This window comes from Rattus norvegicus, chromosome X, assembly GCF_021556685.1.
Source record: "Rattus norvegicus strain SHRSP/BbbUtx chromosome X, alternate assembly SHRSP_T2T, whole genome shotgun sequence".
Taxonomy (NCBI): Eukaryota; Metazoa; Chordata; class Mammalia; order Rodentia; family Muridae; genus Rattus; species Rattus norvegicus.
The window spans coordinates 137,884,380-137,909,648 of NC_141554.1; the positions used below are offsets into that span (position 1 = coordinate 137,884,380).

At 38.4% G+C, this 25,269-nt stretch overlaps 1 protein-coding gene across 1 annotated transcript; it reads right to left on the reverse strand.

The window, feature by feature from the left end:
• Positions 1-15,244: 15,244 nt before the first annotated feature.
• On the reverse strand, positions 15,245-16,177 carry Or11n2 (olfactory receptor family 11 subfamily N member 2). The gene has a single exon (NM_001000490.1). It carries the CDS (start codon positions 16,175-16,177, stop codon positions 15,245-15,247), a length of 933 nt encoding a protein of 310 aa, NP_001000490.1.
• Positions 16,178-25,269: the final 9,092 nt, after the last annotated feature.

Consider the following 25,269-nt stretch of genomic DNA (forward strand, 5'->3'; position numbering starts at 1 on the left):
TTAGAATGGCTATTTCAGCTTGCTTCTTGGGTCTATTTGCTTGGAAATTTTTTTCCAGCTCTTTACTCTGAAGTAATGTCTATCCTTCATTGCCAAGGTATGTTTCTTATATGCAACAGAATGGTAGATCATCAACCCCCCATCAATTCTGTAAACCTGTGTGTGTTTTTTGGGGGTGGGTAATTGAGTTCATTGATGGTGAGAGATGTTAATGACAAGTGATAGTTACTTCATGTTATTTTGATGTGGGTAGTGCTAATGTTTTTGTATGTACGTCCATTGTTTTTGCTGGTATGGAATTACTTGTTTCATGTGTTTTTATGTATGTAGTTATTCGCCTTGGTTTGGAGTTTTCCTTCTAGTATTTTTGTAGGGTTTGATTTGTGAATAAATATTGTTTAAATTTGGATTAATCTCTGGATCATTCTAGAGGTTATCCCCATCCCCCAACTCCTGGCAGGTACATATTTTCATTCATTCTCCTGGTCCTCTCTTGTTAATAGTTGATACTCATTATTATTCACATTTATTTGAGCTACTGTATTTTAGCATGAGAAAATATAATGTCAATAGATATTGCATTTTTTTTTACTTTTTACCTGAGTGAGGTAACACATTGATAAGTTAATATTAGTCCTTTAATGTTATATAAGGACTAAGATGCTATATAGACAAAAAATGGATTTGTCTTCAAATATCTTTTTTATTTGTTTACCTAATATTCTTCAAATTTTTTTAAATTGGATATTTTTTTTTACATTTTAACTGTTATTTCCTTTCCCTGTTTCCTAGCCATAAGCCCTCTATCCCTCACCTTCTTCTACAAGTGTGACCTCCTCCCAAAACACCTACTTTACAACCTCCACTAACTTTCCGCTGCATTGGGGGTCCAGCGTTGGCAAGACCAAGGGCTTCTCTTCCCATTGGTGCCCAACAAGGCCATCCTCTGCCACATATTCATCTGGAGCCATGAGTCTGTCCATGCCTATGCATGGGTAGTGCTTTAGTTCCTGGGAGCTATGGTTGGCTGTTGTTGTTGTTGTTTTTATGGGGTTGTAAGCCCCTTTAGATCCTTCAATCCTTTCTCTAATTCCTGCAACTGGGACCCCATTCTTAGTTCAATGGTTTGCTGCTAGCATTTGCCTCTGTATTTGACATGCTCTGACTGAGCCTCTCAGACAGCTATATCAGGCTCCTGTCAGCATGCACTTCTTGGCTTCATCAATATTATCTAGTTTAGGTTGATATGTACACACACACACACACACACACACACACACACACACATATATACACACACACACACACACAGGGGCTGTTTACCCAGCTGGGGCAGGCTTTGAATGGCCATTCCTTCAGTCTCTGCTCCAAACTTTGCCTACATATGCCCTCCTATGAATATTTTTGTTCCACCTTTTAAGAAGGACTGAGGCATCTGCACTTTGTACTTTGGTGGTCCTTCTTCTTGAGCTTCATGTGGTTTGTGGATTGTATCATGGGTAATTCAAGTTTTGGGGCTTATATCCACTTATCAGTAAGTGCATACCATGTGTATTTGTTTGTGATTGGGTTACCTCACTCAGGATGCTATTTTCTACTTCTATCCATTTGTCTATGAATTTCATGAGGCCATTGCTTTTGGTAGTACCCCGTTGTATAAATGTACCACATTTTCTGTATCCATTCCTCTGGTGAAGGGCATCTGGATTTTTTTCAGCTTCTGGGTATTATAAATAAGTCTGCTATGAACACAGTTGAGCATGTGTCCTTGCTGTATGTTAAAGCATCATTTCAGTATATGCCAAGGAGAGGCATACCTGGTTCCTCAGGTAGTGGAATATGCAAATTACTAAAGAACTTCCAGAATGATTTCCAGAGTGGATGTATTAGTTTGCAATCCCACCAACAAAGGAGGAGTGTTCCTCTTTCTCCACATGCTTGTCAGCATCTGTTGCTACCTGAGTTTTTGATCTTGGCCATTCTGACTGGTGTGAGGTGGAATCTCAGGGTTGTTTTGATTTGCATTTCCCTGATGACTAAAGATGTTGAACATTCCTTTAGGTACTTCTCAGCTATTTGATATTCCTCAGCCAAGAATACTTTGTTTAGCTCTGTACCCCGTTTTTAATAGGGTTATTTGACTCTCTGGCGTCTACTTTCTTGAGTTCTTTGTATTTATTGGATATTAGCCCTCTATCAGATGTAGCTTTGGTAAAAAAAAAATTCCCAATCTATTGCTTGTCATTTTTTCCTAATGACAATGTCCTTTGTCTTAAAGAAGCTTTGGAGTTTTATGAAGACCCATTTGTCAATTCTTGATCCTTGAGTATAAGCCATTTGTGTTTTGTTCACTGGATGGTTTTAGCTCCTTTGTCAAAGATCAACTGACCATAGGTGTGTGAGTTCATCTCTGGATTTTCAGTTTTATTTCACTGATCTATCTACCTGCCTGTCTCTGTACCAACACCATACACTTTTTTATCACTATTGCTCAGTAATGCTGCTTTAGGTCAGGGATGGTGGGTGATTCCCTCAGAATTTCCTTTATTGTTGAGGATAGTTTTTTCTATCCTGGGTTTTTTGTTATTTCAAATGTATTTGCAAATTGCTCTTTCTAACTCTATGAAGAATTGAGTTGGAATTTTGATGGAGATTGCATTGAATCTGTAAATGCTTTTGGCAAGATGGCCATTTTTACAATATTAATCCTGCTAATCCATGAGCATGGGAGATTTTTTCATCTTCTGAAATCTTCTTCAAGTTATTTTTTCAGAGATTTGAAGTTCTTATCGTGGAGAACTTTCACATGCATGGTTAGAATCACACATGGAAATATTTCGTTTTATTTGTGACTATTGGGAAAGGTGTCATTCCCCTAATTTCTTTCTCAGACTGTTCATTGTTTGAATAGAGGCAGCCTAATCAGTAGCATTCCTCTACTCAAAGATTCAATTGGCTGAGAAAGAAATTAGGGAAATGACACCCTTTATAATACTCACAATTAATATGAAATATCTTGGTGTGATGCTTAACTAAGCCAGTGAAATCCATCACTATGTCAAGAACTTCAAGTCTCTGGAGAAAGAAACTGAAGAAGACCCCAGAAAACAGAAAGATCTCCCATGCTCATGGATCAGCAGGATTAACATAGTAAAAATGGCCATCTTATCAAAAGCAATCAACAAATTCAATGCAATCTCCATCAAAATTCCAACTCTAACTCTTTACAGAGATAGAAAACACAATTCTCAAACTTATCTGGAATAACAAATACCCCTGGAAAGCAAAAACCATTTTCAACAATAATAAAACTTCTGGGATAATCACCATCTCTGACCTCAAGCTATACTACAGAGCAATAGTGGTAAAATCTGCATAGAATTAGTACTGAGAGGGGCATGTAGATCAATGGAATAGAATTGAAGACCCAGAAATGAACCTGCATACCTTTTGTCACTTGATCTTTGAGAAAGGAGCCAAAAATCATCCAGTGAGAAAAAGGCAGCATTTTTGACAAAGGGTGTTGGTTTAAATGGATGTTGGCATGTAGATATATGCAAATTGACACATTCTTATCTCCTTGTACAAAGCTCAATCCAAGTGAATCAAGGCCCTCCACATAAAAGCAGATATGGTAAATCTAATAGATGAGAAAGTGAGAAAGAACCTGGAATACATTGGCACAGGGGAAAATTTCCTGAACAGACCATCAGTGGCTCATCCTCTAAGATCAAGAATTGACAAATGGTTGATTTAAAAAAAAGAGTTGACAAATGGGACCTCATAAAAGTGCAAAGCTTCTGTTAGGCGAAGGACACTAAGGGGCTCGTGACCTCTTATGAAGAACAATGCCAAGCAACTAGAGTTTCCAGGGTCTAAGCCACTACCTAAAGACTATACATGGACTGACTCTGGACTCTGACCTCATAGGTAGCAATGAATATCCTAGTAAGATCACCAGTGGAAGGGGAAGCCCTTGGTCCTGCTAAGACTGAACCCCCAGTGAATGTGATTGTTGGGGGGAGGGCGGCAATGGGGGGAGGGTGGGGAGGGGAACACTCATAAAGAAGGGGAGGGGGGATTAGGGAGATGTTTGCCCGGAAACCGGGAAAGGGAACAACATTCGAAATGTAAATAAGAAATACTCAAGTTAATAAAAAAAAATAAAAAGAAATAAAAAAATATAATATAAACAAAAAAAGAGTAAATACTGGAAAAAAAAGATAATACAGCAATCTGCAGATTGGGAAAAGATCTTAACCAGTCCTACATCCAATATAGGGCTAACTCAAGAACTCAAGAAGTTAGACTCCAGAGAACCAAATAAACCTATTGAAAAATATTGACACCAAACCCAGACACTATTGGTGATGCCAAGAATTGCTTGCTGACAGGAAGCTTACATAGCTATCTCCTAAGAGTCTCTGCCAGAATCTGATAAATACAGAGACAGGTGCTAGCAGCCAATGATTAGATTGAGCATGGGGTCCCCAATGGAGGTGTTAGAGAAAAGACTGAAGGAGCTGAAGAGGTTTGCAACCAATAGGAAGAACAACAAATATCAACCAACCATACAATCCAGTGCTCCTAGGGACTAAATCACCAACCAAAGAGTACAAATGGAAGCCCTCATGGTGCCAGTCACATATGTAGCAGGGTATGGCCTTGTAGGACATCAATGGGAGAAGTCCCTTTTTCTGGGAGTACTAGATGCTCAAGTGTAGGAAAATTTTAGGATAGGGAAACATGAGTCAGTGGGTGGATGTGGGAACACCCTCATAAAAACAAGGGGAGGGAGGATAGGATAGGGGATTTCTAGAGGGGAAAATGGAAAAGGGAATAACATTTAAAATATAAATAAATAGAATATCTAATAAAAATTGTTTATAGATACAGAGAATTTTCAACTGAGGAATCTTGAATGGCTGAGAATCACTTAAAGAAATGTAAGGCAGGGGTTGGGGATTTAGCTCAGTGGTAGAACGCTTGCCTAGGAAGCACAAGGCCCTAGGTTTGGTCCCCAGCTCCAAAAAAAAAGAACCAAAAAAAAAAAAGAAATGTAAGGCAAAGGACACTGCAATTAGGGCAAAATGGCATCCAACACATTGGGAAATGATCTTTATCAATCCTTCATCTGAGAGTGGACTAATATCTTATATATACAAAGAACTCAAGAAGTTAGACTTCAGAAAGTCAAATAACCCTATTAAAAGTGGGGTGCAGAGATAAACAAAGAACTCTCAGCTGAGTAATATTGAATTGCTGAGAAGTACCTAAAGATGTTCAACATCCTTAGTCATCAGGGAAATGTGAATCAAAACAACCCTGAGATTCCACCGCATACCAGTTAGAATGGCTAAGATAAAAACCACAGGTGACAGCAGATGCTGGCAAGGATGTGGAGAAAGAGGAACACTCCTCCATTGCTGGTAGGATTACAGGCTTGTACAACCATTCTGGAAATCAGTCTGGAGGTTCCTCAGAAAATTGGACATTGAACTGCCTGAGGATCCAGCTATACCTCTCTTGGGCATATACCCAAAAGATTCCTCAACATACAACAAAGACACATGCTCCACTATGTTCATAGCAGCCTCATTTATAATAGCCAGAAGCTCAAAAGAATCCAGATGCCCTTCAACAGAGGAATGGATACAGAAAATGTGGTTCATCTACACAATATGGTGTACTACTCAGCTATCAAAAACAATGACTTTATGAAATTCATAGGCAAATAGATGGAAGTAGAAAATAGCATCCCGAGTGAGGTAACCAAATCACAAAAAGCCATGCATGGTGTGAACTCACTGATAAATGGGTATTAGCCCCAAAATTGAATTACCCAAGATACAATCCATAGACCATATGCTGATCAAAAAGAAGGGCAACAAAACTGTGGATGCTTTAGTCCTTCTTAAAAGGGGGAACAAATATATTCAGAGAAGTAGATAAGGAAAGAAAGTTTAGAGCAGAGACTGAACGAATGGCCATTTAGAGCCTGCATCTGGGCATCCAACCGATATACACACAGCAACCAAACCCAGATATTATCGCTGATGCCAATAAGTGCATGCTGATAGGAGCCTGATATAGCTGTCTCCTGAGAGGGTCTGCCAGAACATGACATATGTTGAAGCAAATGCTAACAGCAAACCATTGAACTGAGAACAGGGTCCCCACTGGAGGAGTTAAAGAAAGGATTGAAGGAGCTGAAGAGACATTCAACCCCATAAGAACAACAATACTAGTCCACCAGAGCTCCCAGGGATTAAACCTCCACCCAAAGTCTATACATGTACAGACCCATGGCTCAAGCTGATTATGTAGCAGAGAATGACCTTGTTGGGCACTAATAGTAGGAGCAGCCCTTGGTCATGCCGAGGATGTACTCCCCCATTGTAGGGGAATGTCAGCTGGGGAGGTGTGAAAGGGTGGGTGGTTGGGGAAGGGAAACACCCCCATAGAAGTAGAGGGGGGATGGGATAGTGGTTTTATGGTTTGATAACATTTGAAATGTAAAAAAAACAAAAAAAAAAACAAAAAAACCCCCCAAAAACAGAAATGTTCAACATCCTTAGTCACCAGAGAAATGCAAATCAAAACGATCCTGAGAATCCACCTCAGACCCATCAGAATGACTAAGATCAAAAACTCAGATGACAGCAGATGCTGGAAGGATGTGGAGAAACAGGAACACTCCTCCATTGCTGGTAGGATTACAAGCTTGTACAACCACTCTGGAAATCTGTTTGGAGGTTCCTCAGAAAATTTGACATAGTCCTGAGGACCCAGCTATACCACTCCTGGGCATATACCCAAAAGATGGCCCAACATTTAACAAGGACCCATGCTCCACTATGTTCTTAGCAACCTTATTTATAATAGCCAGAAGCTGGAAAGAACCCAGATGCCCTTCAACAGAGGAATGGATTAAAAAAATGTGGAACATCTATACAATGGAGTACTACTCAGCTATCAAAAACAATGACTTTATGAAATTCATAAGCAAATGAATGGAACTGTAAAATATCATCCTGAGTGAGGTAACCCAATCACAGAAAAACACACATGGTATGCACTTATTTATAAGTGGATATTAGCCTAAATGCTCAAATTACCCTAGATGCACAGAACACACGAAACTCAATAAGGATGACCAAAATGCAAATGCTTCACTTCTTCTTTAAAAGGGGAGCAAGAATACCCTTCGGAGGGGATAGGGAGGCAAAGTTTAGAACAGAGGCTAAAGGAACACCCATTCAGATCCTGCCCCACATGCGGCCCATACATATACAGTCATCAAACTAGATAAGATGGATGAAGCAATGAAGTGTAGCCTGACAGGAACCGGATATAGATCTCTCCTGAGAGACACAGACAGAATAAGGCAAATACATAGGCAAATGCCAGCAGCAAACCACTGAACTGAGAACAGGACCCCCGTTGAAGGAATCAGAGAAAGGACTGAAAGAGCTGAAGGGCCTTGAGACCCCATATGGACTGACCCTGGGCTCCAACTGCATAGGTAACAATGAATCACCTAGTAAGGGCACCAGTAGAAGGGGAAGCCTTTGGTCCTGCCAAGTCTGGACCCCCCACCTCCGTGAACGGGATTCTTAGGTGGAGGGCGGTAATGGGGGGAGGATGGGGAGGGGAACACCCATAGAGAAGGGGAGGAGGAGTGGTTAGGGGGATGTTGTCCTGGAAACCGGGAAAGGGAATAACATATGAAATGTAAATAAGAAATACCCAATTTAATAAAGATGAAAATAAAATAAAAAAAATATCCGATAAAAAAGAAAAATACTTAATATTTATTGATACTTTTGGAAAACAGAAGGGTTATGGAGACATTTTATTACCATGTTTGGTTGGTGCTACTGACATTCAGAGGATGCCCTGAGCTACACAGAACCATACTATGTAACGTGACATATTACACAAAGCTTTAGAATCTCTCAGTGAGCTTTAATGATACTGATTTTTGGAAAAGACTTGACATTTATTGAGACTTGCACTAATGTAACAGCAGTTTTTATACTACTGTTTTTCTGTATCTTTGACATTTTATATTCTTCTTTCTTACATATAATGACTTGGAATCCTTTTTATAAAAACCTATTTGTTGTAAGCTGGCACAAACATATATTTCATTATGCTGTCTGATGTGGTTGTGTCCCTGCATTTGTATATTGAAATATATATCTTTTTATTGTACATTATTTTACCTTCAATCCTCATTTATATTTCTGTTAGGTCAATGTATTGTTTGTATCTAAATTATGTATGTAGGTAGGGAATATTATCTATGAAGTTCATTTGGTGATAGAAGATTGGTGAGTCACAAAATACTTGTTATTAAGGGCAGTTTTGTCTCCTAGGAATGAAAGCTACTTATATAGACCTAAGAGTGAGTGACGCAGCTAGAGAATAAGTAAGGCTTGAAGTAATTGGAATTATGAGTCACTGTAGTTATAGTGGGTGGAACAAATCTGCATGAGTGAGCCACATCACCTGAAATTTCTGCTTTGGAAAAATCATTTTTACTGTGTTCCAGACCATTCTCACCTGTGTGATAATTTGTCTTCATAGCAATCCTGTAAGATAGGCATTATCATATCTTCATGTTTTATGAAAGTCAGAGGTTTATTTATTTGGGTCTCAGAAAGTAGAAATTAGTTTTCATAGTTCTCTTACTCAGTGGCAGACTTTGATGGAAGTTCAATTTGGTTAACTTACATGAAAGTTACATGCCTTATACTACCCTGCTTTTTACCTACCCAGGGTCTCTAAAATAATAGTGGAAGGGGAAAAACGTGATGAGCGTATTCATACTTCTGCAAGAAAATCATTTTTGAGGGGATCTGTGATCGAGGATCTTTGAATGTTTTTTGAGTGTTTTAATTTGTACCAAGAAACAATTTGAAACTCATAAAACTGCCTTGCATTATGAATTTTGAATACAATTGGATATGAAATATGTGTAATAAGTAAAAGATTAACAGATAAAGAAGAGAAAATGGGGGTAGTTGAAAGAGTAGGAGGAACTCTTTCTTGTTTGTGTGTGTTATGTGTGTGTATCCTTGTGTAGTACATGTAGTATGTGTATGTGTAGTATGTATGTGTATGTGTCTATGTGTGTGTGGGAGGATGGTTTATTTGTGGGTATATGTGTGCAGTATATGTGTTTGTGTATGTAGTATTGGTGTGTGTGTGTAATCTCATTGTTCCTTGTGTATATCAAAATGAACAAAATTTAAAGAATGCCCATTTTGTGCATGGAAAAGCAATGTAGAAATATTTTGAAGGCACAGTGAAATATTAGAACAAGGAACCAGCCTCTGGGAAGGTGGGTGAAAAATGAAATACTTACAGGTCTGAGACCTTCTGGAAAGGGGGACTGAAACTTGAAAGAAAAGTAGAAGTCATACTGGCAAATTGTTAGCCAGATATACTACCCAAAGTCTGGGATGAAGTCATACTTAACTCACTGAGCTAGAGTAAAGAGAGAAGAGGTATGCTGGGAGGCCAAGGAGACCGACCAGAAAAGGTTTGGGACATGCTGTGGGCGTGAATACATCCAAAGAATCAACAGGAAATGAATAAAAGATTGTGGAGCTGCCTGCAGAGCTCCAGGGAGGCTAAGATGTGGGGATTTATGCATTTGTTGATTATCCACTTTGAGCACTACCCATAGTAAATATTCAACCTAAGGCAGCCGCCTCTGCCTCTGCACCTTTCCCACTCCCGGCCCCCCAGCCAATGTTCTGTCTCATTTAATTGTAAGTTGTGAGTAATCTGAGCAACACATTATAAAGACAGTGCATACACACACTGTTATACTAAGAATTTACAACAAAATTAATCTGACACATATTTAATGATATGCATAATTGTTATTGTGCTGGGTGGCGATGAGGCATAAATTGTAAACAGTTCGTATAAATGCCTGTAATTAGAATTACTTCCAAACAGTTAAACCAAATTCTTACTTTCTTCCTCTTTGTCAGCCTTAGTGTATTCCTTATCTGCACCCATGTCGGCAGTACAGTGAAGGAGTTGGCATTGATCATCTTCTTCATCTAGCACTTGTTTGCTAGAGCACAAAAACCTGGGGGAGGGTCTTTTTGTCCAATATCTACTTCTAACTGCCACAAAAGGCCTTTGTCTGAATTGTTCTAATACTGTCTTTTGCCAGAATCTGGGGGATACTCCAATCCTTTCCAGAAGGTTTCAGAAGGAATCAGAAGGAAGGTCTGCAGTAAAACAGTGGAGTAAATGAACTCTGAGTCTCAAGATTCAGGACTCCAGGGGTACGTGGTTAAGGAAATAAGAGGAAAATTGGGCAAATTCATTATGCCCACTTCCTCCTTCTGCCCTTGATCCCATGAAATGACTAAGTTACTTTCACAGATGTCCCTAAGTGGATAGAGTGTCACTAAAAAGAAAATCCTACTTCAGCCTAACCCTCAAATCATGGCCCCCACCCTAAAGACACTTCCTGAAAAACCAATGAATTCCAAGCTTGTGTTGCTTTGACTTTTGTTCTTAAAGGGGATCTAAAAAGTCCCAAGAGAGCCAATGTATCCATGGAAACACCTATCAGTAGATGTGCTGTAGAGTCTCATAGCTAGACCGGTTCTTCAAAAACTGCAACCCATTCAATCTTGGTATTCACCTTCTCTGAACCTCAACTTCTTCATCTGTAAAATGGTAACAAACAGTGCCTGTTTTTCAGGACTATTGGTTAGGGTTTCATGGAATCGTGTCTGTAAAACATTACCACACTGCCCGGAATAGAGCAAAATTTCATTTACCATTTGATGCATTTGTATTACTGTGGCTATGGTTGCTTTTAGCTGTAGCCTTGGCTTCCTCATTACTGTGCCTGTCCCTTTGTGTGTTTACTTCTGTAGGAAGTAGAACTGCAGGAAATGAATGTATGAAATGCTAGTGTTGAAATCTGGATGGCAAAGCCACAGATGACCTTAAATCAAACAGAACAGCACAGATGGCTCAGACCCTCATCTATATTCCATATTTGTTAGAAGAGGTTGGTGCCGACCTGGAACACACTGAATCCTGGCATTTAAAGGAGACCAAAGCCAGACCAGATGAAAATGATCATTAGAAACATTCATTTTGTCTATGGCTACCCTGAATGTGCCTGATACTGTCTTAGCTCAGAAGCTAAGCAGGGCCAGGCATTGCAAGTATGTCGTATTTGAAAGGTAGAATGTTCACTTAATCACCAAAAATGTATTCACTGAGCCCTCAAAGTGAGATCCTGAGGGTACGAATAGTATAGGCAAGATATTTTAGAAAGGGAAGGAGAATGTAAGTTAATATGTGCACAAGGGAACCAACACAGCGTATCTTCCACACAGTGGAAGCAGCCAGGATGAGAGATGCATTCACCTCTGTGTGAAAGGTTCAGGGAAGCTTGGCTTCAGCTAGACAAGGTTTGAATTAAGTGCAAGAAATACTAAATCATACAGTTAAAAAAAATCTCCTGAAAATCAAGAAGCTTGTTTTCCCTTCCAGGTTAAATTTCAGAGCTTACTTTGTGTCTCTGAAATACTATGGATTTCTTGGCTTCTCTTTCGGTTACCATTGTTTCATAAAAATCACCTCTACCAAATTGGTATATTAGAAACAACAAGTGACTTATGTTCATAAATAGACTCTGTGGTTCAGATATCTGGGCAGGTCACAGGGGGAGTGGCTTAAGTCTGTTCCATGTCTGGGACTTTATTTAGAAACATTTTATGACAGGCAGGGTCTTGACAACAAGGAAGAGGAATCATTTAATGATGTCTGCACTACATATTTGACTGTTCAGGCTGTATATCAAGTAGTCATACTCAGTGAAAGGCATTGCATCCTTTAGATCCCACTTTCCAATAGAAAGAATATCAAAGGATTCATTATGTGAAATGGACCTTACAGATCTCATATGAATATCATTTCCATCTCCTCAGAGACCAGTTATCTAATAATCACTGACATAGGAGGACTAGAATGGTAGTTGGGAAAAAAATTCTGAGCAGCCTCAGTGTGACCTGAGGTCTGGGAACCTTGGGGTAGTCAAACTTCTTATAGGGACTCTTCTAAGGTATTGTAGTACTATGAAGGAAAGTTGGTAGCCAAGAAGAACACTTTCTATGGCCCACATGTGGAAGTTACTCCTTCTATTCTGAAAACTACTGCCGTAACCAGAATATCATTTCTTGGTGCCTATGCCATGCTACATTGTTTCAAGTAGTAACAATGTCAGATGCAAAAGGGAAAACATTAATCCTGTTTATAGTAAGACAATTAATGAGCTTATAAGCATGTTTTAGATTCTCCTAAGTTGCTCATCTGCCAACTTGAAACCATTGACTATCCATGCAATGACTAAGTAGGTATTAAAAAAAACCAAAGCCATTTTTCCTAATCTATTTTGAGAACTTACATTGGGGCAGGCTCAGAAGTTCCAAGAGTACACAAAAACACATGAATATGGGCAGTTTACTAGATGATTATTATAATGATTTTGAAATCTGTCCTGAGTGGTGGTAGGTATTGGTATGTATAGGGGTGTCAACCTCCATGAAGTAGTCAGGAAATATGTAGCTGATAGGAAATTTAAAGGAGTGAAGTGAGTCCACTACCTGGATCCAGGTCTTGCAAAGAGTATTCTAAGCTAAAGAAATACCAAATGCAAAACATTGTAAGGCACAAAAATTTTGAAAGTTCAAGAAACAGAATTAATGTTCCTGGACAGAGTACCACAGAGAAAACAATAAAACAAGGTAAGTTTTGACTGGTAGATAGGGGTCAAACAGGTAGCCATTGAATAGGTCTCTTTTCCATTAGCCTCTCTTCTTTAACTAAGAACTAGTTTTGTTTATTTTAACACTACTCACTATCAGAAGGGTGATTTATTCTCCCCAGAGAAGAAAAATGTGAGTTAGTAAAGAGGAGAAAATGTGGTTTCTACAGAAATAGTGAGTTTGAGCCAGTGTGATGACAGCATTAGAACAGCCATTAGAAGCCCTAGATGTTAGGCACCAGGGCCCAACATTTCTGTAAAGTCTTTTCATCAATTTATATGTGAAACACATTGTTTCAGAGCCGTTTTTCCTTGCTAGAAACTAAGGGTGAACTAATAACCCAGCAAAACACCAGAAACCTGCCTTCTATTTTTTTTAAAGCATTTTAAATCATCACTTCACAGTGATTTAGATAAGGTCCTGACTCATATTACTTTACTATATCAAGGGGGGGGGCTGATGACATCTACAAATGGTAATGGCAATAACTATTAAAATAATAATTAACATATATCAAATGCCTGTCACAAACCAGAGATGTTATGCATAATCTCCTTTAATACTCTCAGCAGCCCTAGAGATAAGGTGCTACTAGTATTTCCATTTTACATATGAGTTTTGAAGATCAGAGAAGCTAAGTTACTTTAAGTCATACAGCCTGTTGCCAAAAGCGAGTGTACATAAGTCAACTTTTTAAAGCATTACTAAATACCCTAATCCTTCTACATAGCAGGGAACAACTGGGTACCCTAAAATATGGTATATGGGTATATGCAGTTCTTCTAAAAGAGAAGCATTATCTAAATTCTCATTGTTATCCAGATGCCTGGCTTCATATCAGCCTGAAGTGCGGCCCATATAAAAATATTTCCCCTGTTGAAGACATTGTCTTCATATCCTAATTAATTTTTCCTGATAATTTCCCACAAGAGTTAAGCACCTAAACTGACAGAGTGCCATTTCGAACTTCAGTTCTCTTAGGAAAATATGGTATGTAATCTGCATCCTTAAGTACTTTTAATGAAGTGATATGCAGAAAACACCTTGCCTTTAATAGATTCTCTTACCTGATCTCTCTCAATAGGGCTCTGACTCAGGTATTTTAAAAAAGGAGAAATCCAATTATTTATAATTACTGTGCTATAATGGATGTGTTGACTTCTCATTGGCAGATGGGAGCTACTCTGTTATGGAAGAGATGGCTTGTTTTTTCCACACGGACATATCTCTCTCCACTTTTCTTCACCATACTTCTTTTCCCTGAGTGCATTATACAAGCTACAATACAGTGTTAAAGAAGGAATTATCAGGAATTGATGACCTCCTCAACAGAAACCAGTTCTGTCCCCAGGAGGTGAGGACACTTGATTTTTCCCTGTGTTGGCTTAGATGAGCAAAAGTTAAATGGATACAGGCTGTGTCTGATGTGCTATAAACGATAGATCAGTGTACAGAATGAAGAATTCACAAGAGAAATTCACATAAAACAGTGCTTTTGTGCCCAGAGTATACACTTATATAAATGTTTGTGATTACATTGATTAACTTTTCCAACCAAGAGACTATAGATATTAGAAATTCCATATGGATTTTCTATGTATCTACAATTACATGTGAATATATTAAATTTATTCTTTTTTTCCCTGAGGGTAGAGCTCACTATGAAGTCCTGCCTGTCATGTTGCTGACTATCTAAAACAAGCTCATGTCAAACTCACAGAAATCCATGTACCTCTACCTCCCAAGTTCTGAAATTAAGGGTAAGGATAAGCACCGTAACAACCAGCATTAATTTATATCTTTTGCACATGAGTTGGCAAACTCTATACATTGTACATACTAGATTGTGTGTGTGTTAATACACACACACACACACACACACACACACACACACACACACACACACACACCACACATAGAGCTGTCTCGATTTTTAACTGTTGCTTGTTTTCTTCACTTACAGATAAATTATAGTCTTACATGTGTATGTCTTTAAGTCCTAGAAACAATTACATAATGTGAATATTCCTGAACTGAAAATAATTTTAATCTTCAAATATTTTTACCACTCCCCCTTTTATTATGACTTTGGAGAGGAACACTCAGATTTCAATTACATTCCCTTGGCTTTTCCTTCATCTCCCCTCTCACCTAAGCCTTGTTCTCCTAAGTGAAGTTAACTAGAGTAAAAGTTCCCCTAAGAAAAGTTCTCCTAAGAAAAATGAGTTTCTCTTCCATTGTCCAAGGAAATTGTCATGGACACTTGAGTGCTGTGAATTTTCCTCAGTTAACAGAAACAATTAGCTTGGTGTTAGGCAAACTATGGGCTCCACCTCAAGTTTTTGTTTCAAGACTGTCTAGGTGAATACTACAGGCATTTCCAATTTGTTACGAGTTTTCAGTATGTCATGAGCCCATACACTTTTTCAACTTTCTTTGACCAGGTATGTATGCCATTGTGTCAATTTTCGCAGAGCTACCTTCACATCCTTGTTCCTTAAAGTATAAATGATAGGGTTGGCAGCAGGGGTAAACACGGTATAGAGAAGAGAAAGCAACTTCAATATACGTTCATACCGAGGCACTGATGGGAACCCATAGACAATGCCCAGAGTCCCATAATAGAGACTGACCACTATCAGGTGGGATGAGCAGGTGGAGAAAGCCCTCTGTTTCCCTGTGGTAGAAGGGATCCTTAGAATGGTACAAATGATGTGAATATAGGAAGCCAAGGTTAGTAGGAAGGGAGCAAGAGCGAATAATGAGGTACATATAAAAGAAGTCATTTCAGCTACTTGAGTATTAGTGCAGGCCAGTTTCATGATGGGCTTCAAATCACAGAAGAAGTGATCAATCTCATTGGCAGAACAAAATGTTAAGCGGAAAATGAAGATCATGAGCAGGATAGGTGCCAGAAATCCAGCCAACCAAGAGGCCACTGCTAGCTGGAAGCAACCCCAAGAGTCCATGATACTAGAGTAGTGTAGTGGGTTACAGATGGCTATGTATCTATCATAAGACATTACAGCCAGGAAGAAGCATTCTGTTGCCACCAGAGAAGCAAAGAAGTAAAACTGACAAGCGCAGGCTGGAAAGGAGATAGGCACGTGAGCTGATAACAATGTCCTCAGCATTATGGGCTCAATTGTTGTTGTGTAGCCGATCTCTAGGAAGGAGAAATGGCCAAGAAAGAAATACATGGGTGTGTGAAGAGAGCAATCAGCTGATACCACGATGAGAATTATAATGTTGCCCAGGAGAGTTGTCACATAAATGGCTAGAAATAGCCCAAAAAGAACAAACTGAAGGCCATGAAGATCACCAAAACCCAAAAGAATTATTTCTGAAATTTGAGTCATATTTTCTTCTTCACTGATAGCCATGATTTGGACCTAAATGGATAAAAATTTAAAAAAGAACAATTGATCAAATACTAATTGAGGAAAAAAGTCAAAGTGTTGGGAGGCTTTCTCCATATCAAGTCTAATTGGCTTCTTCAGGGTTCTGAAACTTAAAGTGATTGAGCAAAGTCTCCCAGGAGTCATTTAGAAAGTTAATCCATGTTTCAAATTGCCCTATTGTATTTAGAAAGTGACTATGGCCCATAGATATGCACATTTCCTAACATTCATTTGGAAAATAAGAGGTAGCATACAATCATTGGTAATCTTACTTTGTTTTTCTTTTCTTTTTTAAAATTCCTGTGGGTGGTACTATCTCAAGCATTAATAGTTCTTGTCCTTTTATGTAAAATGAAAGCTTTTATTTCCTGTTTTTTTCTTTTTTCTTGTTTTTATTTTTCCTTTTTAATATATTTTTTTTACTTATTCAATTTTACATCTCACTCACTGCCCTCCTTCTGGTCACTGCTTTCTACAATCCTTCCCCCATCCACCCTCTCCTTGTCCTCTGAGGAGGTGGGGTATAACCATACCCTGGCACATCTAATTTCCGTGAGGCTTGACACATCCTATCCCACTGAGTCCACACAAGGCATCCCAGCTAGCAAAACATATCCCATGTACAGGCAACAGCTTTTGGGATAACTGCCACTCTAGTTGTTTGGAACCCACCAACGTGAAAGCTAAGCTGCACATCTGCTACATATATGCTTTCCGCCATTAACTTCTGGTGGCATGTAAATTCCCAAAAGAAAAAAGTTGCCCATAGAAGAAGTTTGAACTACTTACTATGAGTGTAACAAGTACACAAAATAGAAATACACTATATATGCATAGTGAAAGAAGGATATTTTGCCTGAGGTGGTCAAGAAAAGACTAAAAGACATGGTACCTAAGAAGCAAAGGAAAGGGTAAGGCAAGCATTTGAAGTGAGGATAAAGGTGAGCATTCTAAACAATGTACTAGGCCTTGAACCAGGGGAAGAATAATTCTTAAAAATCTAAACTAAACCAAGTAAATCAGAGAAAGAGATATAGAGAGAGCTAAAAATTATAGTGATGGAGATGGATAGGGAGATAGAGCATGTGTGAAAGAGAAAGAGGAGGACCAAAAGTATTTGGAGGAGAAGAAAGGAAAAAGGAAGATGGGGAAGAGTACAGCATATGATATAGTTTCTTATAGGTCATGCTAAATAAAGTATATGTAAGTGCTTATGAATCCATGGGAGGATATTAAGCAGCAATTTTATCTCCTGCATGGTTTTAAACACTTTTGATGCTATGCAACAAATAAACCAGAGCAAGAGTTTCACAGAGGATCCAAACTAAAATGCTATGCAGTAGATGGTATGAGACCCAATAGAATACCAGATTGCCAAAAAGAAAGAAAGAAGACAAACTGATGTGTTTGAGAGGTAGAAATGTGACAATTACTAACATTAGATGTGAAGAGTACAGGAGAGGTGAATGATCAGAAATGAGTTGCTGTATTTCTGGTTTGAATAACTGGTGCCATTTACTTAGATAGTTAAGTTTGCATGAAAGGAAAGTTCCAGAGAGTCTGAGATGTATGTGAAAATCCGTGTAAGGAGGATCACATAGCCAAATTTGTATGTAATCTAGAAGAGAAGTCAAGACTGGGACATGAATTTAGAAGTAATCTGAATATGAATAATATTCAAGGAAATTGGACGGATGGCATGACCTACAGAAGGATTATAAAATACAGAAGAATGCTTAACACAGTGCTTTGACTTTTTCTTTCGTTTAGGTTAAGCAGAAAAGAAGAAAAATGGGGAGATTGAAAAGTCAGAGATGTGAGATTGAAACCCAGGAGGAAATAGAATAAGAAGATTCACATTGCAGGAAAAATATCATACTTAAATTTGTTGTAGGAGTGTGAGGGAAATAAATTCATCTTTTAAACTGGTTATGTGGATAACTGATGAGAATGATAGAGATAGAAGTGAAATGGGCGAATTGGTTAGGAACTGTACAGAGATAAGCACTACTCTACCTTTTCAATGCTGGAAAGGATGGCCCACAATAGAGGGAGGGAAGGTGCATAAATAAATGAGGTGGTAATTTGAGGTTGTGCAATTTTGTAGAAAGTAAAAAAGAATGGAATATAGAGCCCAAGTGGACAGGAAGTGACTCAGGAAGGTCCACCTTATATTGTTGTTGTCTTAGTCAAGAGGAAGGGCACAGGAAATAGTCACCGCTAAATTGTCACATTTAATCTTAGGGAGATGTCTGAGTTTGCATCTGCAGTTTGTGTTCCTCCAGTAAAATGTTACAGGTCATTCTGTAAGGGATGGGTGAATGTATGTGGGAGGCTTGAGGGCAAAGGAAAGCTTTAAAACAGTCAGGCCCGGAAGTTAGGCTATTTGCCATATCCCAGTAAAAGAAACTCTGATTTTCAGGCAGTATTGAGTGGTTATTTGATATTTGAGATCATAGATTAATAACATATAGCTAAAATGAACCCATTTATCTAGATCCTTGATAGAAGTTGAGCGTAGATATGTTGGAGTTCAGCAGGGCATGAATATTATTAAAATGTGCTGTATGCATCTCTGATATTCTCAAAACCTAAATGAAAATTTATCACTAAGAAAATCTTTGGCAATACTTAGCTGCTGGGATTGCAAAGAAAATATTAGGTTAAAATCAGTCTGGGGCTTTGCTATGTTAAAATAATGAAAGGGAAGAAAAGCAAGAAAATCAGAGTAATTACAAATAAGTCAATTACACCGAAAGAGGCTAACTCTCCTTTTTACCACTGATTATTAATGCATGGGATGCTGATGAGGGAATGGACTTTTAATCTATCATTTGATGAAGCTCTTCATTTGCTCACTGTCAGAGAAGGTTCAGACAATTAAAATATCTTTCTTAAGGTCTGAGGACTAGTAAAAAACAGAGTAGATACTGGCACCAAGTTTTCATATCTAATTCTTGCTCCTTTCATTGCAATATACATTTATTTATTTATTCACCATACATTCATTCACTCATTAATTCATTCCTTCAGTTTTCTTTTCGTTTATTTCCAGTGCCCCAAGCAAGCACCTTACTTAATATGTGATATGTATGCACCAGAAGGAAGGATTCCGTGCCATTTGCTAACTCACTTCTTGTCAGCGCACCCTTTGGAAAAATTTCAGACTTCTTGCTACTTTTAATCCTTCTAAGTATCTTGTGAGGCCTTTGGGAGTAGGTCTTTGATTTGTTTCCTTGGACTTACAGACGAGAAAAATGGATAATGACTCTTACACTGTCACAACATAGTGGTATTTCAGTTATAGACGCTTCTCCTGGCGACAAAAAGTTAATCATATGCATATTGATGTAAGCATGAATTTACAAGATGCTAATTACATTAAAAGCCAGAAGTTTTGGTCAGGTAACTGGATAATAGGAACCATATGGGTTTGCCATGGTTCTGAGCTAAACAGCAAATGTAGGACACTGTGGTAAATTTCTATAACAGAGTCCTAACAACAACAAATAGAAAAGGCTGCTTAGAAAGTAAAAGTCTTGGGAGGTAGAATGACATTATGATGGTTCAGAGCCTGAAAATTAGGAGAGAGAGGGCTTCCAGGAAGAATGTGGAACAAAGGGTCTAGTAAGGAGGTATTCATGTTGATCATTGGATTTAGAAAGATTTTTTAGTGATCTGCGTACTAAAGAGATTTTTTACAGGAATATACACAGTTTTGGAGGAAGAAAAGACATGAAAAAGATTCAAAAGTGAGTCATGGGAGTGGGAGAAACAAAGAAAACGTCAGAGTCCACAGAGGAAGTGAGGTCTCTAGTGAAGGGGGCGTCATGACTCCAGAATGTGAAGGAGAGCAAATAGACTGCAGGGGAGTGTGAAGCAGAGAGAAAGTAACAGATATGGTTTAGAATATGAAGAAGAATATTTTTGAGAGAGAGAGAGACAGAGACAGAGACAGAGAAAGAGAGAGAGAGAGACAGGGACAGAGACAGAGAGAGACAGAGACAGAGACAGAGAGACAGAGAGTTGATGGAACAGTCTTATTCTTGCCCTCATTGTTACAGGAGAAACTTAACCTAGTTCCTAAGCAAACAGTATCACTAGAGAGAGAAGGAGCGAGGGAAGACATACAAGGGGATATGTGATTGAGCAAGTAATGACTCTGAAGAAAGTGGAGGGTCTAGGATGAGAAGAGAAGTATGACTGGAGTCTCTGCATTATGGTGGGACAGAAGAATATTTTTGAAAAGATGCAGTTAGTTGAAGGTGGTTAGGAAGTATAAAAATAATTACCTCATCGTTTTCCTTCCATCTGAATTTGGTGACTTAAGCCATCCTTAGATATCTATGATGAGCCCATTATAGAGATGTTCGCTTTGCTTTCTTCAAACCTGTCTTCTTGTTCCATCTACATTTTCAGAGCCCCAAACACTTGCTTGAGGAGACCAAAGTAAGATGCTAAAAGGGGTAGTTGCTTCTCAGTAACATTACTGTGTTTTTTAACCAGTAGCTGATCCAGCAACACGGTGGCAGAGGTAAAACTTTACCTTCTTGAATGTTGCACAGTCATATGAATCCCAGCTTTCCAACACTCTCTTTCTAAACAATCATGATTTTCTGACTTCCTTGAATATCCAAAGCTTCTAAAAAGAATAATTAAGTAATATGCCACCTGAAGGTATTTTTAGTTTTCAGGTGGTTGAGATAAAAGCATTTTTGGCCCCTGCAGTAGTCTCCTTTGGGTTTAGAATGGACACAGTGCTCACCCATGTATCTCCTCCCTTTTAAGCTCTGCAACAACCTTCTGCAAGCAGAACCTGGGAGATAAAGTTCAAACAAGAAAACCAATTATCTTTAAGTTTGGCTCCCAGGGGAGCTTTGCTTTTTAATTGAGAGATCAATATTGGGTTCTCGTGACATCCTGAACTCCCATTCAGTGACTGCCGACTAATGGTGTGAAATTGGATATTGGAGTATGTGACATGTCATATGGGTCAAATGCACCATCCATCTAGGTCAGACCCCAGAAGCTGTTGAAAGTACCAAGCAGTAGTTTGGAGGAGGGCACAACGCTAAAAGTGCTGAAACTAATGACTGAAATCAAGGCTTTAAACCCAGATAACTCTGACTGTACAATTTGGTGTCACTTATATTAATACAGACCCAGTTTTTCCTATTTTGAATTGTCCTGCTGACCTCATAAAGTTATTTGATTCAAAAGCAATGGTATTTGAGGAGTCCCTGTATTAGGTAGCAAACTACATAATATATCTTACTAGCATTTTTATAGAACAAATGAATGGTTTTGCTGATTGCAGAAGTTGAAGATAGTTTTGTCTTAAAGTTCAAGGAGGTTTTGACCCTCAAAACTGGAGGTAGAACTCTGCTTTACCATTTATATCATTAACTACAACCTGAAAATATCTAAATTCTTTTCCCTCAAACCTTCAGACAACCTTAAGTAAATTCTGCATACTAATTAACAGCACAACTGCTATAGTTTGGTTTTTATAATCAAATTATAAGCCCTCTTACAGAAGCTGTCAGAGGCAGTTTTTCAAACCAGTTACCTTGTCATTAATACTTCCTTGGACAGATTGCATGTGTCTCCTGGGTTCATTTCCTTGGCACTTGTTTATATGCTTTTGCTGCTTTCCCGGCTATGCAGAAAAAGAGTTTAGAAGTGGAACAGAATCTTTCTGTGAAACCGTTTCCTGTTTCTTTGATGCTATGTAATCATCTTTGTGTATGTGCTGTGTATGTGTGCACAAGTTGTGTGTGAGTGAGTGTGTGTGTGTGTGTGTGTGTTTAAGTGCACATACTCTTATGTGCACTTGTGATGAAGGCCCGAGAACACCCTCAAGTATCATACCCAGAGTGCCATCTAACTTTTGGTAGCCAGTCTAAAAATCACACAAGATGATATTTTGATTTAATCTATATATATTTAAAACATTTGATTTCATGAACAATATATAATTTTCACACAGATCATAATTAGAAGCAAGCCTCCCACCATCCCCTACATTTCTAATCACTCCTCTAAGATGCAGCTATGAAAGCGAGGTTGTTGTGGGTACCAGAGGGAGTTTTTATGCTTATATTATCCTGAACATATCTTATTTGTCTATATGTTCCCAATAGTGATAACACAGTGCACACTGCTCTTACGGAGCTTTCTTTTATCTTGGAGCTATTTCTTCATTGGAACACATGCATCAACCAGATCCTCTTCATTTTAAAGTTTCCATGTGTTCTTAGGGAACAGTCGAGCATTTATTGTACCCAAGCTCCAACTCGCGAATATGGTGCTGACTTACTCAGGAATATGGCGCTGCCTTAATCTGTTTGTCACTGCTCTGAATGCTGGTGTGTTATTTGTCTTTTCCCTTATTACATACATGCTAGACGAGAGTTCTGCAATTATGTTTCTTTTTCTTAAATGTCTGTTTTGAGGTGTCGGATATTCTTATACATTGAAAAATAATCTCCAAAGCAAGAATGTTTTTAAAAGGAAAATTCAACCAAAAGATCTCTGCTTTCTCAATAATTAAATTCTCTATTAGTTAAAAGTTCCAAAGGATGTACTTTATGAAACTTGAAAAGCTGGTTATAAAATCAAGAAATCAAGAATATGCAAGATAAATTTGAAAAACAAATAGAAAGGACAGTCCTACAGATAGAAAAATTCTGAAAGACCATGTAATTAGAAGACTATAATGTTTGAGCAGAGAGGCAACCAGACTAGTGGGAGAGAAAAGATACTTGGGTACACAAGGAACCTTGGTGTATTGCATAACTCACATTTCAAGTCAAGGGAAGGGTTTAATTATGTAGAGAGGATCACATTCTCATATTGGAACAAATTAAATCAGTTTCTATCTTGCGTCCTACAGAAATAAATTCCAGACAATTTTAAAAAGTGGATGATAGAATGATTTTAAAATTTTGAAAGAAACTTCCAATCCTTTTTGAAAATTTCAAAATAATTTTATTGGCTTTTTCATATCTTAAAATTGGTTATTGCATTATTTCCATGCACTTTTAAAAAATATATACATCTATTTGGTTTAGTTTGGTTTATTAAGGAAGTGACTTCTTGAATAAGACAAAACGCCTTCCCTTAAGTATTAAAGGGTTTATTCATTTGACCACAGCAAGAGGGAAGGCCTATGTCCTTCTGTATTGTCAGATATTACAATGAAACAATATCAACAACAAATGGTATGGGAAACACATTTTAAACAGGTAACACATATATATAGACTGCACAAAGGATCACATCCATTAAAACAATCTAAGTTAATTATATGCAAAGTATTAATGGCTAATGCACAGAATAGATAACCTCAGTGGCTGGTGAATAGATGAAAACATGCTTGTACTCGTTATTAATCAAGGAGATGCAAATTAAATTAGCATAGTGATAGTAGTTGTTACTCATCAGATTGCCCCAAATAAAAACATCTGCTGGTATCAAGTGCCAACAAGAATGCGGGGCAGCAAACTGTTCTACATACTTTGGAGAAGAAGTTGGCAGGAGTCAGTGAAACTAAAAATATGCATATATTGCGTCAGCAATTTAACTCCTTGGTTTCTGAAGGAAGTAATAGGAAAACATTGATGAATACTCATTGTGACTCATAAGAGCTAAAATATATTAACATAAATATCTATTCTTTCCTGATGCCATAAAATTTCAGGTTTGCAATTTATCTGCAATGTGGATTTTTCTAGAAATTTATGTAAGTGGAACAATATAACATTCAGCCTTTGTGGCTTGCTTTTGCTTCTTTCATTCAATGTAATGATGCTGATATTTTTCTGTACATTGTTTTTTCACGAGGAATTACACTTTACTTCTAAGTAGTAAGTAACTCTGTGGATGAAGCAGAATGTTATTTCTTATGGACTCACTAATTCTTGCTTTTTATTTTAACAAGGTTGGTGTAAAACAGTTTGCTATTTTGTGGACATAAACATGATATGTCTTTCTGTGTACATATTTTCAGGTGTCTAAAGTGAAAATTTGAAATTCTTTATGCTGGTTGCATATAAATTAATGTTGAATATTATAAAATATCATCAATCTGACTAACAAAGTGACTGAACCATTTTGTACCTCTGCCATATATGAAAGATCTAGAACCTATTCCATATTCTCAACTATGTTTTATATTGAGATCTGTCCTACATAGGCGGTAAATATCACCCCCTTTTTTTATATCACCCCCTTTTTTATTGGTTATTTTATGTATTTACATTTCCAATGTTAACCCTATTTCCCCTCTGCAACTCCTCTACCACATCTGCCCTCCCCCTGCTTCTATGAGGATGCACTCCATCCCATCTATTCACTCCCACCTCACTGCTCTGGCATTCCCCTACACTGGGGAATCGAGCCTGGGGAAACAGGACCAAGGACCTCTCTTCTATTGATGCCAGACCATGCCATCCTTGCTACATATGCAGCCGGAGCTCTGGGTCCTTCCATGTGTGCTCTTTGGTTGGTGATTTAGTCCCTGGGAGGTCTGAGGGGTCTGAGCTCTTTGGTTGGTTGATATTGTTGTCCTTCCTATAGGGTTGCAAACCCCTTCCGTTCCTTCAGTCCTTTCTCTAATTCCTCTATGTGGGTCCCAGTGCTCAGTCCAATGGTTGGCTGTGAGCATTCACATCTGTAATTGTCAGGCTCTGGCAGAGCCTCTCAGGAGACAGCTTTATCTGGCTCCTGTCAGCAAACACTTCTTGGCATCAGCAATAGTGTCTGGGTTTGCTGTCTGTATATGGGATGGATCCCTAGGTGGGGCAGTCTCTGGATTGCCTTTCCTTCAGTCTCTACTCCACATTTTGTCCCCATATTTCCATTAGACAGGAGCCATTCTGGGTTAAAATTTTGGAGATGAGTGGGTAATCCCATCTCCCAACCAGGGGGCCTTGCCTAACCTCTGGATATGATCTCTACAGGTTCTCTCTCCCCTTTGTTGGGCATTTCAGCTAATCTCATCCTTGTTGGGTCCTGGGAGCCTCTTGCTTTCCTGGCATCTGGGACTT

What these genes read in the sequence shown, in the direction of transcription:
- Or11n2 (NM_001000490.1), bottom strand. Translation starts at nt 16,177, where the DNA reads ATGACTCAAATTTCAGAAATAATTCTTTTGGGTTTTGGTGATCTTCAT.